This window comes from Pipistrellus hanaki, assembly GCF_964339955.1.
Source record: "Pipistrellus hanaki genome assembly, chromosome: 10".
NCBI classification, from domain to species: domain Eukaryota; kingdom Metazoa; phylum Chordata; class Mammalia; order Chiroptera; family Vespertilionidae; genus Pipistrellus; species Pipistrellus hanaki.
In genome coordinates, this window is record NC_140512.1 from 6,999,748 (window position 1) to 7,018,868 (window position 19,121).

The following is a 19,121-nucleotide window of genomic DNA, read 5'->3' on the forward strand; positions in this document are numbered from 1 at the left end:
GCTAATTTGCATACTCACTCCTGATTGGCTGGTGGGCATTGCGAAGGTACAGTCATTTTCCATCTTTCTCTTTTATTAGTGTAGATAATTGATCAGTGAATACAGGACAAAGGTTGCACATACAAAATAACACATAGTAAAAGCAGATAATTCAGAATTCAGGTAGAAAGAGGCTACTGGTTGGGCAAAAGGAAATAGAATCATAGAGCACTAGAGTTGAAAAGCTCCTAGGAGACACCGAGGTTTTTATAGAAAACAAAACCTCTCAAATAAGAACAGGACTGTGTCAACAACAACAACAACAAAATAGAGTTAAAAATAAAAAGAATTAAAAGACCATGACTGGACCAGGGACTGGGAAAGAGCCTTGGGGTGAGGGGTTGCAGCCCTAGCCCTGAGGTCGCTCCTTCACTTCTATGGCTCGCTAATTCTGATCCATAAAGTGAAAGGATTCGCTTGGACAGATTAAAAAAAAAGTATTTTATTGATTTTTTACAGAGAGGAAGGGGGAGAGATAGAGAGCTAGAAACATCGACCAGCTGCCTCTCACACACCCCCAACGTACATACCCCTGACTGGAATCGAACCTGGAACCCTTCAGTCCGCAGGCTGGCGCTCTACCACTGAGCCAAACCGGTTTCGGCTTGGACACATTTTCTAAAGAGCCACGCAATGACCTGGTGATTGTCCACATACCTCTGGCCTATCCTTTCCACTTTGCCGGAAACTTACTTAATTTCCCGGTAAATTAAAAGTCATAAATGCACATCCAAGCGGACCCTCTTTGGTTGCGGACTAGGGCTGAGAGCGAAAACGAGAGGAGGAGGAGGAGGAGGGGGAGGGGGAGGGGGAGGAGGAGGAGGAGGAGGATCAGAGCAGAGGGGAAGGCAGGCTCGGACCCATTGGGGTAAATGGAGTGACGGTGGGGGAACGCCAGCGGGGGAATCCTCCCCTCTGCCAACCCGAGGCCCGGAAGGGGCGGGCCCCGGGGCGGAAGTGACGCGACCGGCTCCGGGCTCCGCAGGGGGGCGTGGCCGGTCGCTGGCGGTGGCATTGGTGGCGGAAGAGGTTCGGCGGTTGATGGCGGCTCGCGCTCGGGCGCCTCTGTAAGACTCTCCGTTTGTCCGGGAGCCTCTCCCTGGGTAAGCGCTTTGCCCGGGCGGCGGGCCCCGGCGGAGGCCTCGGGGGGCTCGGGAGACGCCCCTCCGCTCCGGGCGGCCGGGGCCTGGCGGGTCTCGGGAACGGTCTCCGTGGTGACGACGCACAAAATGACGACGCCGTCCCCGCCGCGGACGGCCTTTCCCCGCGGCCGCGATTGTGACAGGGAACAGGCGAGCCCGGCTGGCGGCGGGTTTGGCCGAAGGGCCGGGAGGCGGCCCCACGGGACGCCGCGGGGAGGCCGGGGAGGCCTGAGCGAGCTGGGGAGCGGGCGGGACGCGGGCGCCATGGCGGGGCCGAGCGGCGCGGGGGACCCCCGGGGCAGGAGCGGGCCCGCCCGGGGCTCGGCGCTCGGGTGAGGGGCTGAGGGTGCCGCCGGCCTCGGTAAGGCTCGGCAGACGTCCGGGCCGAGTCCGGGAAGGACGCCCGGCGTGGCGGGTGCGGACGGAACCAGGTGTTTAGGTTTGAGCCGCGGGGGAGGAGGGGGCGGGGCTCCCGGGCCGCCCGCGGTCGGGGCGGGGCGGGGGGGTGGTAGGGGCCGAGCCCGGGCGCTGCGTGCGGAGTTAGATAACGCTTCCTCCGGCTGTTTGTGAGTGGCCCTTGCTCACAGTGTTCCCCGGGAACTTACTGATCTCCTGGAGGAGAGTCACATCTTTCTTTGCTGGGGCAACTTGGGTTGATTTGGCAACTCTCCTTCCGGTCCCCTGGACACCCCGCTGGGCCGCAGAGTGTTGACACGTCGGGAGGGTGCGCTCCTCCTTGGGAAAACGGGTGTGTGTGTGTGTGTGTGTGTGTGTGTGTGTGTTGACAAGCATATATTACCCTAGTCATATTAGCTTTGTTTGAAAACACGGTGGCATTTGACCTTCTACATCTATTAGGTCTTAGGTCTTCCTATTAAGGCGGGGATTTAGATAGGAAAAAAATCTTAATTTTCCAACTCTCTGCTTTCCGCTGATGGCAAGGTTTTTCTACAAACCGCGCACGGACAGTTACTGGTTATAGTTTTGGGGCTCACTTCCAAAAGCATTTAAAGAGATTACTGGATTAACCAGTTAATCTAAACATGGGTTAGTTGCCCTCCGGTGCCATTCGGGTGTAGAGAAGGCCTTCGTTTTGTGTGATATGATAATGATATATATAATATGGTTCTTAGCCAGGGTGAATTTGGTTTCTTGAAGGATTACTTGATTCCATTAGAGACGAGGTCTTTCTGGGGTTGCGGTGTTTTGTTTTTTTTGCAATTTTAGAGAACATTTTATTGCGATTTTTTTAAATTTAAAAAAATTTATCACATTTTTTAAATTGTACACTTCTGTTTACAATTATGGCCTCAGCCATTTATGTAGAATTAACCAAGTAAATACCTTTTCCTTAACAAAATAACAGGTATGTTGGAATTTTAAGTTTCAACTTTTTTAATGGTGTTAAATAATTATGAAAGATCCTAACTACTTTTTTCTATACTCTGGGGGGATTATCTCAGGTGCAGCTTATTGGATTGTATCCTTTTGCAATTTGCATACTATTAAGTAAAATTTTGGCTGGAGGAACATCTGGCTTTTAGTCTATTTTGCCTCAAATAAATCCGTAATAGAAGAGAAAAAAAAAACAAACTCCCCCCTCTAGTATATATAGGGCATGATCGTAGCTTTTTAGAATCCAACTTTTAAAACAATCTAAAATAGTAAAAAGTGATGTCAGTGACCCCTGAGCAGAGAACGCACCTGTAAAGCGTTCTGGAATATATCCCTGGCAGAGTGTAAATTAACAGATTGGTGGCTTTTCTGCCTCCGAGAAAGAATACTAATAATTCTGGTGTGAACTAGCTGCTAGTCTTTAAGTTATATATGAATAATTGGAAACGAGTAGAATGTCAGACATTTTATCCTTCGTATATTTGTGTGTCCTAAAGGACTGAAGTTTGGGGGTAATTATAAATTTTATATATTTTTAACTGAAGATTTAAAAAATAACTTTGCTAAGTTTGTCAACCACTACTTGTAATGCATTTTCAGTACTAATTTTTATTTGCTGTGGTTTTACTTTTATTATGGAAAATTCCAAACATACACAAGAGTACAAAGTAAAAAGAACCACTGTTTTGCTAATCTTGTTTTATTGCCTCCCTCAAACATTTTTCCCTCATTGAGTTTTAAAATAAAATCCAAGACATAAGAGTATTTCACTTATAATTAGTCTACTGTTTAAGTGGTAAGAACTTTGAAAAACAATCATTATCGTATCACACAAAACAAAATTACCTTATTCTTGAATTCTAATTGTTAGAACTAGAAAATTATATAAAAAATATTTATTTAAAAAGCTTAATTTGATTCTGTATATTTAATGCATAGAAGTTTTTTTAATATTGTCTATTTTCTTTACTTGACTAATGTTTACATTTTTGGGGGGCTAGTCAAATAAATTGAGTATCAGGAGCTACTGGGAAAAATACTAAGCCTGTTTGGGGCTTGAAAAAGTTCCAAGAGGAAGAAGTAAAGATAATATTTAAGTCCTCCATTTCCCCAAATTTATTTTAGTTAACAGAATGCCCATTGCATATTATTTACCCTTTTCCTTAAATATTGATCAATTCCTAAAGTAACAAAATTGGCCAAACACTTTACAGTATGAACTTCATACTATTACACATGTAAAGGAACGCTAGAGATATACGTGCTATATTAGGAAACCTGGAAGAGGGCACTGCAGACAGCATTTTTGTTTTTGTTTCCAGTTAAGTGTGTCTGGCCCTTTAATTCGGGGAAATGTTTACTTAGCCTTGGTTTGCATCTTAATGTACCCATGTTTCTTGAGATGCGCTTTAGAGAACGGGGATGGGGAAGAAACATTGGGCATTGGTAAAGCTGCTTCCACTTCCCCTTGTGGACAGTGGCCCTATTTCCTCTCCAGCTGAGGACAGATGCAGTTTGTTCTTTTTCCCAGTATGTTAATGAAGTTACACTTCCCAAGCATTACCGCAAGGTGATGCAGTGATTTTGCACATTATTTTTCCACTGGGTGGTGTGTGTCTGTATGTGTGTGTGTATGTGTGAGCATGCATAGTGTATTAATTAGCCTGTGAATCATCTTGCTATATTGGTATTCTCAGTGAATTTCAACATTTTAATAAGTTTGCATATCATTTCATTCTCTCTTATCTGTGTGAGGAGTGAAACAACTATAGGAATTAGAAATTTTCATTATACTATTTAAAATAGGTCGATTCATGTAATTATGTACAGATTACATTTATCCTTTTTTGTGACTAGAAGATATTGGAATTTAATTTTTAAAGGTAAGGTGGTAATAAGAGTGGGATGACTAATAAAACGTCTAAAGTAGTAATCACATTGAAATTTTTTGAATGGGTGTTGGAGAGGGATTAATGAAGATTATTAGTAGGATGATCACAAATTATTTTACTCTTCAGGTTTATAGGCATCATGAGTGTATTTAAAGTCTGATGTTAGGGTTTTGTATTAGAAACTTGAATTTGGGGGAGGGTTTAAAATGAAATTTGATGTTTATATATTTATTTAAAGCATGAAAATACATTTATATATACTGGTAAAAATTCAGTCAGTATAGTTAAAAGTAAATTCAGTCAGTATAGTTAAAAAGTACTCACCATACAGTTAACAGTCTTTATTGATATCCTTCATGAATAAAGGCTGTTAACTGTATGGTGAGTACTTTTTAATCCCTCTTGATGCATTATAAGCATATCTAAGTACATATATGTATACTTTATGCCATTTTTTACCTTGAAAATGTTCAGTGAAGTAAAAGTGGAAGGTTGGATTATGGAATTTTAAATCACTATTGTAATTGAGGTCAAAAGTTTGGCTGCCTTGTTTTATAACAAATACAGCTTTGTTGATTTGGTTTACTTTAGGAAATGTGTTAAGTTTTAAGAAAAAAAAGTTTTATTTTTATATTGCTTCTAATTAAAAACAGGTAACTCGTTCTAAGCTAGCCTTATTTTCTCCTTACTGAATATCTTCCTCAGAGAAACTTATATTCAGTCTTTTCATAGAAAAAATATTATTGATTCACTTGCCTCATTTAGGTAGTTGTTGTATCTATTAGAAATTTATTTGATTGATTCAGTTATAGTTTTTCTTAGTGGTATCTTACCAGTAATGAACATTTTTTTCAAACTGGAATCTGAATGGGTTTTTTTTCTTTTATGAAACTACTAACTTGAAAAGAGATTATCATAAATGACTTCATTAGCATTAGGTCATCCCCCTAAACCCAGGTTAGTTCAAGATTACAATTCAAAGAGAAAGTAATGGAACTCTAGTTATTTCAGGCAGGGTTCCAGTGTTTATAAGTGCGATTTTATTTTCCTGAAGCTTTTGGGTTATCAGCTGGGGAGTATTGACAGTTAAGTGTTTCTGTGAAATAGATTGCTGGTAATAGAACCTTCTTGTTAGTGTAGAGATAGCTAGGGAACACTCTTTAGCTCCTAATTCTGGCAAACCGCAAGTGGAGAGTCTTAACAGACAACCAGCCTGGTATTCTAACAGTGGCTTTCAGGTTCAGGATTGACCGTCTCTTTATGGGATAGCTAATATGTTGTTTCAGTAAAGCATTACTTATAACAGAACCAGAGAAGACACACAAAGAATGTGCTTGTTATTTCAAAGCCTTAAAAATTTGCCTTAGTATTTTAAACAGGTCAGCAAAAATTTGCCTTAATATTTTAATAATGAGTTATTAAAATTATTAAAATATTAGTAGAGTCTTACTGTTGTTCTTGCTATGTAGAAACTTCATTGATTAGTGAAGTAAATGAGATAAATTTGGTTAGCAAAATTTTTTTAAGGTTTTGAAATAACAAACACTTATTTTGCAATAGCAAGCACTATAAGAAATAGTTAACCCCTTCCCCCCAAAAGTATAGCACAGAAGATATTTGGATCTGTAGATTTTTGTAGTCTTTTAACCTTCATCTGCTATCCAGTGCTTGGTGTTCACTAAGCCAGTGAGCATTTATTGAATTCATTATAGATTTCTACAGTTTGTATTTGATGTAAAATAATATGTTTATTTTTTATCAGTAACTATGTGGAATGTAATGGGAAGAAAAAATGAATACTGGAAGTCAAGGTAGGATTATTGAACCCAGAATGAAAGGTGAAAGGGTAGAATTGGTATAGGTAGAGAGGAACAGATAGGCTGAGCTATTTTAAGTAGACCAGCTGAGATTTTACATGGTTTGAGAGATCTGAACAATCTTGTACCAGAGGCCGAAGAAGACAGTCTGGGTTTAGGTATCAGTGGAAATGAGCGATGGTAATGGCAATTTAGGTTGTTGGGTTAGGTCAGAGTCTAAGTAGTAGTTGTTTGTCCTAATCACATACAGGATTAAGATTACTTGAGAAAGATGCTAAAAACAAAACAAAAAAACAGTTCACATACCCGTGCCCACACCCAGGTCCCATTTCCAGAAGTCATTGTCTTTTGTGGGTTTTATTATTTTCTTAAGGCCCCTAAAGATTCTTATGTGTAGCCAGGGGGTCACAAACATGAGTGAGGAATGCAGGCACTGAGAGATTAGCATTTGTTATAGGAGCCAAAAACCTAGGAGAGGGATGGTTGGGTCAGGTTAGGGAGGAAAATAATGAAGTTCAAAGGTCCAACATAGGAGCTCTTGGCGCAAAAGAAGCAAAGAGCGAGGCTTTTCAAGAAAGTTGATTGTTTTTTATTTTGGTTTAAAAGCTTTTTAACCCCCATGTAACTTTCTGAGTCATATTGGAAATTCTTTATTTCCCAATTTGTTTGTGTTTTTATATTTAATCACATTCTTAAGGAGGAGTGACTATTAAAAAGTACATATTTTCTAAAAAATGACAATGTAAATATCCATAGAAGTTGCACTTAATGATACATTTTCTGAAGATTAAAGTTTTTCTTAGTTGGGTATCATTCAACTTGTGTGATTTACTTGTTTCAGATTCACAATGACATCCTTTCAAGAAGTCCCACAGACTTCCAATTTTGCCCATGTCATCTTTCAAAATGTGGCCAAGAGTTACCTTCCTAATGCACATCTAGAATGTCATTATACCTTAACTCCATATATCCATCCACATCCAAAAGATTGGGTTGGTATATTCAAGGTAAGAAAAACTTCTTTCATATTTCTTCCATCTGGGTACACTCTACTTTCTTTTAAGCTTTACTTGCTCTGTCTTCACTCTACATTCAGGGTCAGTTTTGTAACGTCAGATATAAAACATTTACATTTGTAAATGTAAACATTTTGTATTTAGTAGTGGGATAGTATACAACAAATGTTGGAAACTTGAATCCAGGCTTTGTTGTCTATGATGAAAAAGTTTGGCTTCACTTAAGGTCATGTGAAAAAATTTTGAGAATCTTTGTTTTTTCTTTTCTTTTTTCTTTTTCTTTTCTTTGTTTTCTTTTTCCATTGTCTCCATTTCTTGCCTGAAAAAAAGAATAGAGCAGGTAATGAGATTGAGGAAAGGACCTTCCTGGCAGGAAGATGGTATAAGTAAAGGCACAGAGATGAGAATGTTTATGAGAATGAGTAATTTTAACTAGAACAAAGCTTGACTTAAGTGGTGTAAGATAAGGCTGGAATTAAGCTTCATTCTGCCACAAAGGACGACCTTCAGTACTGACAGTGGAAAGTCTTTGTAATTATAGTTTTGTAGGATGATGTGTGGAATAGACTGCATGATCTTTCTTATTTTCTGATTTTTTTTTTACTTAACAATTATAACCACTTTCTTATTAATAGAGCTCTGAAACATTTTACCTCATGGTGGGACATTTATGCTGTTTGTGATATTTCTGTCTAAGAATCAGCATTGCATCCTCCTCAATTATGTGGCATTTTTGCTGTAGTTTTCTTTTAAAAAGAAAGGACCTTTTACTCTTTTGATAATAGGATTTTTGAAAACTACAGTATATAAAAAGAAAGTGAATGGCTCTATCCATTGTAGCCCCACCTTCCTCAGAAATAGCTTGTAGTTAAGCTTGGTATATATTTTTCTAGATTTAAAAATTCATAGACTCATTTTTTATACTTCTTTGTAGGTTTTATATTTTTGTACACATATAACCAGCAAATATATTTTCAGTGCCTTTCCTATTGTGCCTATCTTCCTTTACCTTCTCTCCCCACAATATAGTGCTCCCCTGGGCCTCAGTATCTCCCTCTCCTCCCTCTCTCTTTAAAGGTGTTCTTTGTCTGCTCTCTTCACCCTAATGTTTTTCTTTCAGTGTTTCTCTAGAGTTTATTAATATCTTTGTTTGCTAGGTAACCTTGATGTCCTGATCTTTTTTACACTCCCTCTCAATTTCCTTTATGAGCAGTACTTTATTTTTTTTAAGAGCAATACTTCTTATCTAAGAAAATACGTTTTTCTAACAGGTTAATCTTAGTTAAAGATTTTCTTTTTCTTCCATGTTACCCTTGCTTAATTTACCTTTTTGTCTTATATCACTATTGCATTAGTAGAAGAATGATGTCAGTACTATTGTACTTCCCCAAACTAAACCATGTGAAACATCCATTGTTTTGGTTCCTTCCTACTGTAGATACACCCTACACCCTTTTATAACTGGGTTAAAGTGTGGCTCTTAGGAGCAATACAGTCTGACAGTCACAGGTAACTAACTGTTCCATTGTTCAAAATGTTGTCAGGAGATGGTAGAAGCACTAGGGGATATGAAAAGAACTGTAGAGTCAGTTCACTGTCTCTAGGAGTCTTCTTCGAACTAATATGATAACATGTAATAATCACTGATGTGCTAGGTACTGTGCTAAGTGCTTACAGGGATTATTTTATTTAATACACACACAACCCTTTGAGATTGTTACCATTATCTCCATTTTAAAGAGGGGGAAGCAGAAGTGATTTATTTGAAGTTATAACCAGTAAGAAGTGTTTCCCGGTAATCTGACCTATTTCCTATACACTGTGCTTAACAAAAATTACCGCTTAAGGAGTGCTCACCATGGTCAGGCACTTTGCTCATGCTGCTTTTATATTCATTAACTAATTTAATCTTCTAGTAGTTCCAAGGGGAAAAACTTGAGCCTTACATAGGTGAGGTAAATCACATCCCAGATTCTTTATACTTCCTTCTCATCTGTAGAAAGATGAAAATTATAATGTCTTTCAAACATTTTGACCCTGACACAAACAAATCTGTGATGTGACCTAGCAAACAAAGGTGCTTGCAAATACATCTGAAACAGATTTTTATGAAGCACTACTTAGCTGCCATGTACTCTGATACTTTTCTAATTCTGTATAATTTAAAAAGTTAATGTCATGATCCAGTAAATTAATATACTTTCTATTGAGTTGTGACCTACAGTTTGAAAACACTTCTTTGTAGACTAAAGATTGTTGAAATTTTTCCAGCTTCAATGTTCTGTAATTTCTAATCTTAGGTCAATCGGAATTAAGAATATACTTATAATCTAACTCAGTGGGGTATTATTTCTTGTAATATTACTGGCAAATAGAAACCCAGTACCTATTTTTTTTATTTAATTAATTTATTTTTAATATAACTTTTTATTGATTTTTTACAGAGAGGAGGAGAGAAGGATAGACAGCTAGAAACATCGATGAGAGAGAAACATCGACCAGCTGCCTCCTGCATACCCCCTACCGGGGATGTGCCCGCAACCAATGTACATGCCCTTGACCAGAATCGAACCTGGGACCTTTCAGTTTGCAGACCGACGCTCTACCACTGAGCCAAACCGGTTTCGGCCTACTACCTATTTTAAACATCTCTAATCCATATTTAACACAGTACAATTCTTGTGGATAATACAGGCTGAGATATGTAATGTATACATGTTGTAAGTCGAAAGTGTTTCAGAGATAGGACATAGGTCGTCTATTATTGTATATAAACACCTTGATAATAAAGAATTTTTTACAAAATTTACCAATTGACTTCAAGCAAGATTTGCTAAAGGTGAAAGATTAGTGTGAAGTTAGTGGATTTAAGGGGCAGGGCTCTAATTAAACACTTAACTTTGAAGCATAAAATAATGTTTTAAAAAACCTGTTTAATGAATTCAAATTTTAAGCAAAATATAAGTTTTTATAGTATTTGATACTAAGATTTTCCTTGAGAAATTGGATATCAAATTGCATTTTAATACATAGTAGAAACTCTACTGTTTGATTTATATAGATTTTTATAGCATTACATTATAGCTTAATAAAAACCCATAAAATCTGACATGCTGGTTAAAATATTATGATTTGTAAGCATATTAACCCATGTCTTAACTTTAGGATGAAGTAAAAAACATGCTATAAGATAGCACTCTAATATTAAACTACTTTCTAATAATCTCCATTCCCCCCCCCCCCCCCCCATAGGTTGGATGGAGTACTGCTCGCGATTATTATACATTTTTATGGTCCCCTATGCCTGAAAATTATGTAGAAGGATCAACAGTAAATTGTGTATTAGCATTTCAAGGTAAGAACTGAAAACTGCAGAGCTGGATGAAATTAGGTATTTTATTGCTATTAAAAATGATGTACCCATTGTAATTGTCTACTAAGACATAGCCAGCATACCACAATTGAATTAATTAGTATCTTTTGTTTACCAAAAGTCATAGTGTAAATATCTATTGGCAAATAGAAACCTAGTACCTATTTTAAACATAGGCCACATGATACTTTATGTAGACATTATAAAGGTTTTTGCTTGTTAACTTTCATTGAAGAGAGTTGATTTCTTTTCAGTTCTTTACTTTTGATGTTCTTTTTCCCAAATGAGAAAACAATGCTATTACTCATGTTAGAATAATATAACAAACTATAGGCCTAGAGCATGAAGTTCATGAACTGGCAGGGTCCCTAGTGGCAGCCGGCTACTGGCCAGTGCCTTCCCCCTCCCCCCAGCTACCTGCTGTCACCAGCTGAGGCCTCCCTCCTTTTCCCTGGCCAGCCCACCCCTGGTTGAACTCCAGTTGAGGGGACAATTTGCATACTATGATTTTTTTCATATCAGATAGGATTAGAGGTGAAAAAAGGACAAGGATGGGCAAAAGTAGGTTTACAGTAGTAAGTATGCGAAACAGTTTATTTTTATTTATTTATTTTTTTAAATTGATTTTCCACAGAGAGGAAAGGAGAGAGATAGAGAGATAGAAACGTCAATGAGAGAGAAACATTGACCAGCTGCCTCTTGCACACCCCCTACTGGGGGTGTGCCCACAACCAATGTACATGCCCTTGACCGGAATCGAACCTGGGACCTTTCAGTCCGCAGACCGACGCTGTATCCATTGAGCCAAACCGGTTCGGCAACAGTTTATTCTTGTATTAGTAGCCCTGTGCATGAATCTGTGCGCTAGTAGCTTGCTGCAGAGCCTGGCCGCTCCGCGCCTGCTGCCCAGAGGCTCTCCCCAGCCGGGCACGGAACGCTTGCCTCATGGCCAGGGCGAAGACACCGGCGCGCCCCTGACACACCGCCCCTCCCCACTGCTCTGTGCCCCTGGTCCAGAGGCCTCCGAGGCTGGAGTGGAATGCCTGCTGCGGCGATGAAGCAAGCATTCTGCCAGGCTCCTCATGCTGCCTGCGAGGCGGAGAGGGCTGGGCGCCACCATCTTTGTGATGGAGTGACAGCTAATTTGCATATTACCCATTTATTAGGTAGGATTATTTCTCCATGAAATGTTTCTTACTTTGGGTTTGTCCTGTGCTCTGTCATAATTGCACTGAGGTTATACATTTTCAGAAAGAATACTATGGAATTAATATTGTATCCTTTTCAGTGTATTGTATCAGGGAGCACTATACCCATATATCTTCTTACTGGTGATGCTAATCTTGATCATTTGGTTAAGGTGGTGTCTGCTGGATTTTTCCACTGTAGAGGTAGTAGTTTTTCCTTTGTAATTAGTGACTGTTTTAGGGGAGTTACTTTGAGACTAAGGAAATCTTGTTTCTCTTTGAACTTATACCCACTCATTTTAGTATACATTACTAAATCTTGCTTACAGTAATTATTGTTGTATTTGTCTAGTGATACTCTATTCTCATTTCTTATATATTTATTAATTGGAATTATGTTAGGAAAAGTCCTCTTCACCATGGACTCATGGATATTTATTTTATTCTATGGAATAAAGTAATACTATCATTTTTTTTCCTTTCAAATTATCTTAGCTTTTTTTGATCCTACGTAACTCCCATCAGGAGAGTTCCTGTGTGTTTTTTATATTCCCTTCATCTCTCAGTTCTTTTTAAAGGACTTCTTTCTTTCTTTCAAGCACCAAAAGATGTTCTTGGCTTACCTTGTATTTTTCTCTGCCCCTCTTATTTCTAAAGAGAGAGGCCAGCTATTTTTTAAAGAATGAAATCAAATGAACTAGATATCATAAGAATGAGACTGAAAATTTTTTTTTTTAAAATATATTTTATTGATTTTTAACAGAGAGAAAGGGAGAGAGATAGGGAGCTAGAAACGTCGATGAGGGAGAAACATCGACCAGCTGCCTCTTGCACACTCCCTGCCGAGGATGTGCCCACAACCAAGGTACATGCCCTTGACCGGAATCGAACCTGGGACCTCTCAGTCCGCAGACCGACGCTCTACCACTGAGCCAAACCGGCTTCGGCAAGACTGAAAATTTTAAGATATGGAAGAATAATAGCCATAGTGATTAGTACAGATTTCTGAGTAATAGTAAGACAAGGTGAATATATTCATTTTTTTGTAGGTTCCTTTCATAATTTAATGCTTCCTTTTTACAGGTCATTCTAGGGGATTCCTGAATTTTTTTATTCTAAATCTGCCCTCAATATTTCTGAGGTCTTGATATAGGATATAAAGCATGTGTATAATGCATGGTAATATAAGATATACTGTGGAAGTTGTTTTTCTTAATGTGAAAAAATACTAGGGGAGTTTTGGAGGGGAGGTAAATTAGTAAATTAGTTTTGAACTAGGATAATCCAGCAAAATTTAAGAGAGAAGGTAACAATTGAATTGAAGAAAGAAGACACAAATAGTGACTATACATTAGTGGCCTAGATGGTATAAATACATTATCTGTAGATACTTTGAAACTCTGAGATAGATGGCTTGGAGGCTCTGGGGCATAGGGAGGTTAAGTAAATAATAGTGGTAGAGCTGGAATTCTGGAATAAAATCTGTGTAGTTGCAAAGCTTTTTTGTTCTACCGCATCAGTGGACCTCATCCTCTTTTCTGCTGTTACACAGTTTATACATGTAGCATATTCCTTTTCTTAATGTTTCCCTTTTACATGTAATGAATTGAGGGAAGATTTCTTTAAATGGCATGTTCTCACCCCTAATAATCCTCCTAGATTTTAATGCTTGTTTTTCCCTTGCTCCTCCTCCAGCCTCTCTCTCCTTGGAAACGACATATTTGACATCTCCCAGATGACTTAGTTTTGTTCTAGTGAAGATTTGGGGAAAGGATATTCTGGGAATAAAAGCTTAGACCCAAGATAGAAAAATTTGGGCATGTTAAGGGAAGAAAAGTCTAGTTTTAATAATTTATGGAAAATAAGAAGAAAGATATATCCTAAATGCCTAGAAACAGGGTCAGGAAAGAGAGGAGGTGACAAATATTGTTATAGTAACACTTAATAATAGGACATTTAATAATTTTGGTTAACTTTCTTAGGATATTACCTTCCAAATGATGATGGAGAATTTTATCAGTTCTGTTACGTTACCCATAAGGGTGAAATTCGTGGAGCAAGCACACCTTTCCAGTTTCGAGCTGCTTCTCCAGTTGAAGAGTTGCTTACTATGGAGGATGAAGGAAATTCTGACATGTTGGTGGTGACCACAAAAGCTGGCCTTCTTGAGGTTAGTACCAACAGTGAGTTAGTGATTCATAGATAATTTTAAAAACAGAGCATGTAAGAACACAGGTTAATTGTCATTTTAAGAATTCTTTGATTATGCAAGTGTAAAACCTAAAAAGAAGATGCTTTTAAACGAAAATAATTGAAAAATACTGTGTTTTTTTTCCTTTAAAAAATCTTTATTATTGAAGATATCACATATGTTCCTCTACGTCCCCATTAACTCCTTCCAGCTCACTGCCGGCCCCCACCTCTGGCCTTCACCACCCTATTGTCTGTGACCTTGGGTTATGCATATATGTATAACTTAGTGTATTTTTGAAATACTTTTAAAAGTATTTTTATCACAACTAGATTATTGATTTTACTGTGGTAGGGCAGTCCCTAGGCTCTGGAAGTGTTTTATGTATAGTAGATGTGCAATAAATAACTATTAAGAGAATTGAGACCTCTAGCTTTCCCAATACTTCCTCATCCCCAACCTTTTTTTGGTGGTGGCCTAATCCGTTAAGTGTAGCCTGGTAGATTTGGAAGGTGAAGCTGGAGGGAAAGTAGTGTACGGCAATAAGTCTGTTGTTGAACGTGAACTTTATTTTACTGTACTACATACGAGCATGCTCTGTCCCAAGTTTTGGCAGTGAATCGGGAAGCATCCCAGTCTCAAGGTTGAAGGGGAACATTTTTAGAATGATTTATTTTCCCTTGTCATCTGATCAAATGAATGAGCTTGGATTAACCGTAACTGAAAAAAAAAAGTGAAAAGCTTCTTACTATTTTTTAAAATGGAATATTTGGAGTCATTGCATTGGCTCCAATAGAAATATACTAATAATGCCTTGTCTTAATTTTTAGTAGTTACTGAAGAAGAAAACGGAACAATATTCTTTCAAGATATTTCTTAATATTTTTACCTAAACCTAAGTACTAGAATGTTACATTTTGTTGCTGTGAAAAACGGCTTCTTTAATTGGTTCAGCATACTTTTTAGGTTCACATTTAGTGACAGGTCATTCATTGCCTTTCTTTATAGTCAGATGAGCTTCTCATATATAAATATTTTATGACTTTGATTTTATCTTATTTACCTTAATAAACTGAGATTAGAGAAAAAAAGAGAGGTTATAGATAAAATACTTTCTTTTTTTCGTGTGAATTCTTCCATATCTACCCTTCCCCCTTCCAGAAATTCTTCTCTTATCTTAAATAAAGAAATGTAGTAACTTTTATAGGCTGACTAAAACATTTTGTGTTGACAACTGCCTGATGATCAAGGTTTTTAGCCTAGTATTTGAATGCTAGTCAAAGATGCTGAAACAAGCCCGGCTCTTAAGAAGAATGCAGTTAGTTTACATTGCAGCTTTTTGAATACTTGTTAGACCACCCTGACTTCAGGGCCCCTAACAGAAGAAGGGGCATTTTGGCACGTATGTCCCTTGTGCACTTTTTCAAGTAAATTGGGACACCATACAATTTATTTCACTACTTCTTACTTCATAAAGAAATGGAAATTGCTGTCTTTTAGGGAAATATTTATGAGATAAAATATCCTGACCAAGTTTTAGACAAGTCTTAAATTTTCACCTTTAGCAACATCTTTAATGATTTTATCTAAAACTGCACAAAAATAGTAGATATGTGAGACATTGTCTGCAGTGGTCAGCAAACTCACTAATTAGTCAACAGAGCCAAATATCAATAGTATGATTGAAATTTCTTTTGAGAGCCAAATTTTTTAAACTTAATCTTCTTCTAATGCCACTTCTTCAAAATGGACTCACCCAGGCCGTGGTATTTTGTGGAAGAGCCACACTCAAGGGACCAAAGAGCCGCATGTGGCTTGTGAGCCACAGTTTGCCGACCACAGGTCTAGGGTACTATTGACATTAAAAGTGATAGATGAAATATAATGCTTCAGTGTGTGAATCTTAACTGGAGTTTTTAAAAAAATTACTAATTTTCTTAACTATTGTAATGGTAGAGATTAAATAGGAAATTGTTCTTATTAGGAAATGCTCTATTAGGAGATGCTTGCTCACAGTACTTAGGGGTGAAGTATGTGCAATTTTGTTTCAAATGGTTTAGTTCCCCTCCTCCAAAATTACATAAATAAAATTAGGAACTGAATATAAAGGGAAATAAAATTAAAATGGCAAAATATTAGTGAATTTAGATGATGGGTATACGAGTATTCATTGTAAAATTTTTAACTGCTATGTGCTTGAAAGATATCACAATACAGAATTGGGGACAGGAATTTGACTTGTATACATTTTAATTTAATTTGAATTTATGTGCCAATTAAATGAATCACTGCGGAAAAGTGGTTCTTTTATAATATTCCTCTTGCAGCATATCAAGATGTGTCGATATTTTAAGCTATGAGAAAGTTTAGAGCCAAAAGTCATTAAAAAATAAAATAGGCAAAGTATGAAAGAAGTTCAGTGAATAAATAAAGTGTTTTCTTTTGAGGATATTTACGCCTGTCACTTTCATTTGGTGTGATGAATGAGATAGAAGGGTCATTCTAAAAACTTACACCCATTCAACTTTCATAAAAACCATGTTAGACTTTAATTACTTTGCGTCCATGATCCTGGAAAACTGACTTGGGATCAATTGTGGCCATATGTTTTATTTATTTATTGTTGTTTTTTAAATAGATTTTTATTGATGTAAGAAAGAAAGGGAGAAAGAGATAGAAACATCAGTGATGGGAGAGAATCATTACTGGCTGCTTCCTGCACACCCCACACTGGGGATTGAGCCCGCAACTTGGGCATGTGCCCTGACCAGAATTGAATAGTAACCTCCTGGTTTACAGGTTGATGCTCAACCACTGAGTCACGTCGGCCAGGCCATTTTATTTTAGCTAAATGTATACAATGCCTCCTCTGAATATACATTCTTCTCCTATTAGAGTCAGTGATGTCTGCCTGTAAGAGAAGTGTTAACCATTTTAGTTACTACTATTTTAGGTCCCTTAATTCAGCAATTTTTTAGAATATTAGAGTTTAGATTTCCTGAACAGAGTAACTATTAGTGTTTCCATAATAATTAATATAATTTTAATGTCCATATTTTAGTCTTAAAACTTTCATTTATTTATAAAATTTTAATTTAGTGACATACAAGGCATCACATATCAAAAATTAATCCATAATACCTTATTTAAAGAACCCTATCTTTAATAGTAATCCCATAGTGAAGGCCTTATGTAACATAGGAAAGTTCTTAATAGATTCAACGATTTCCCATAATTTGCATTCAGGAAGAGATATACATTTTCTTCCAAATTATTACTTAAGATATGCATAGAGTTAAGTCATTTATGAAGTTTTATGCCTTATTTTTAGTACTGACTTGAAAAGTGATCAGTAGGAAACATCATAATAAAATTCCTTAGTTGTATTTTTAATTTTTTTCCTTCTTTGCCAAATCAAAGGAAGCTTCATGAACTTTTGATTCATGAACTTTTCTATCTGAATGCTAAATAAGGCTATTTGATATGAAGTAGTATGTAAAAATTCTTTCTGTGTATGTCTTATTTTTTTGAAGTGGGAAATCAATTTGTAACATTATAGGATTATCGATATTTTTTTAAAAAATAAAAAAAACCCAGTTTGAGTTTTTTTTTGTTTTACAGTTGAAAATGGAAAAAACCATGAAAGAAAAGGAAGAACTGTTAAAATTACTTGCCGTTCTGGAAAAAGAAACAACACAACTTCGAGAACAAATTGAAAGGATGGAAAGAGAACTTAACCATGAAAAAGAGAGATGTGACCAATTGCAAGCAGAGAAAAAGGTTAGTTAAGTCTTACGTAACTAATATGAGTTGATATAATATATTGCCTGAAACCCACTTTTTACAGGAACTGAACCAATTAAAGTGAGTGAAAAAACCCTGTGTTGAAAAACAATAGCATTTGTACAGATATTTATACAAAAACATCAGTTTCTATCAATCTTCTGTCACAACTTTTTTTATGTTGTAAATTATTAAAATTTTGGATTTTTAGTACCAGGCTTGATGACATAGTGCCTGACAACTATTTCTAGATGCTTTATATTTATTTATTTATTTATTTATTTATTTTTTTTTTACTCATTTATTTTTATTTATTTATTTATTTATTTTTTCAAATCAATCTTTATTGTTCATATTATTACAAAGGTTCCTCATTTCTTCCCCCCTCCACCAGGTTCCCACCCCACCCTCCGCCCCCTCCCCATCCCCCATTGTCCTCATCCATAGGTGCACAGTTTATGTTCAGTCTCTTCCTCCCTCCCTTTCCCCGATAGTAAATCCCTTTTCAGATAGTAAATCTGTTACTTAGCATTATCTCATATCAATAATACCTCCACATGCCCAGTGATACACTTCACACAAAAGACATTTCCAAATAGGTCAACCAGCCTCATCCAGGCCCCACCCAAGGCACTTACAGATTAACACCCCAGCGCTATACTAACTCAACACATCCAGATCTAAGCCTTCATCACTTGATTCAGCAGACCCTCAAGTTCCCGCAAAAGTTTCCAGCCATGTCTGAGAGGCAGCCGTGGGCAGGTACAGGCGAGGAGCGAGCTGTTTCGGGCCTGGCTGCTCCGGGCCTGGCCTCTGTTGCTCTGGTTCGTTCCACAACCAGCTGCTCCGGGTCTGGTCACTGCCGCTCCCGACCTAGTTGCTCTGGACTTGGCTGTTGCTGCTACAGGCCTGGCCACACCCGACCCGGCTGCTCTGGGACCGGTTGCTCCGGTCCCGGCCGCTCCGGGCCTGGCCGCTCCCAGCCTGACAGCCGCTGCTCCGGGCCTGGCTGCTCCCAGCCTGGCAGCCATTGCTCCTGGCCTGGCCGCACCAGACCCGGCTGCTTCGGGCCTGGCCGCACCAGACCCGGCTGCTCCGGGCCTGACCGCTCCCAGCCTGGCAGCCGCTGCTCCTGGCCTGGCCGCACCAGACCCGGCTGCTCCGGGCCTGGCCGCTCCCAGCCTGGCAGCTGCTGCTCCGGGCCTGGCCGCACAAGACCCGGCTGCTCCGGGCCTGGCCGCTCCTAGCCTGGCAGTCGCTGCTCCGGGCCTGGCCGCACCAGACCC

At 38.3% G+C, this 19,121-nt stretch overlaps 1 protein-coding gene across 2 annotated transcripts in view; it reads left to right on the forward strand.

Moving 5' to 3' along the window:
• The first annotated feature begins 854 nt into the window (after positions 1-854).
• The window catches only part of TAX1BP1 (Tax1 binding protein 1), a 56,356-nt gene continuing 38,089 nt past the window's right edge, over positions 855-19,121 (forward strand). For both annotated transcript variants that reach the window (XM_084896399.1, XM_084896400.1), the window contains exons 1-5: positions 855-1,142; positions 7,127-7,292; positions 10,554-10,656; positions 13,844-14,031; positions 17,674-17,832. In XM_084896399.1, the coding sequence (XP_084752525.1) occupies positions 7,134-7,292; positions 10,554-10,656; positions 13,844-14,031; positions 17,674-17,832 (609 nt within the window). In that variant the 5' untranslated portion in view covers positions 855-1,142; positions 7,127-7,133. The remainder of the gene's footprint in view (positions 1,143-7,126; positions 7,293-10,553; positions 10,657-13,843; positions 14,032-17,673; positions 17,833-19,121) is intronic.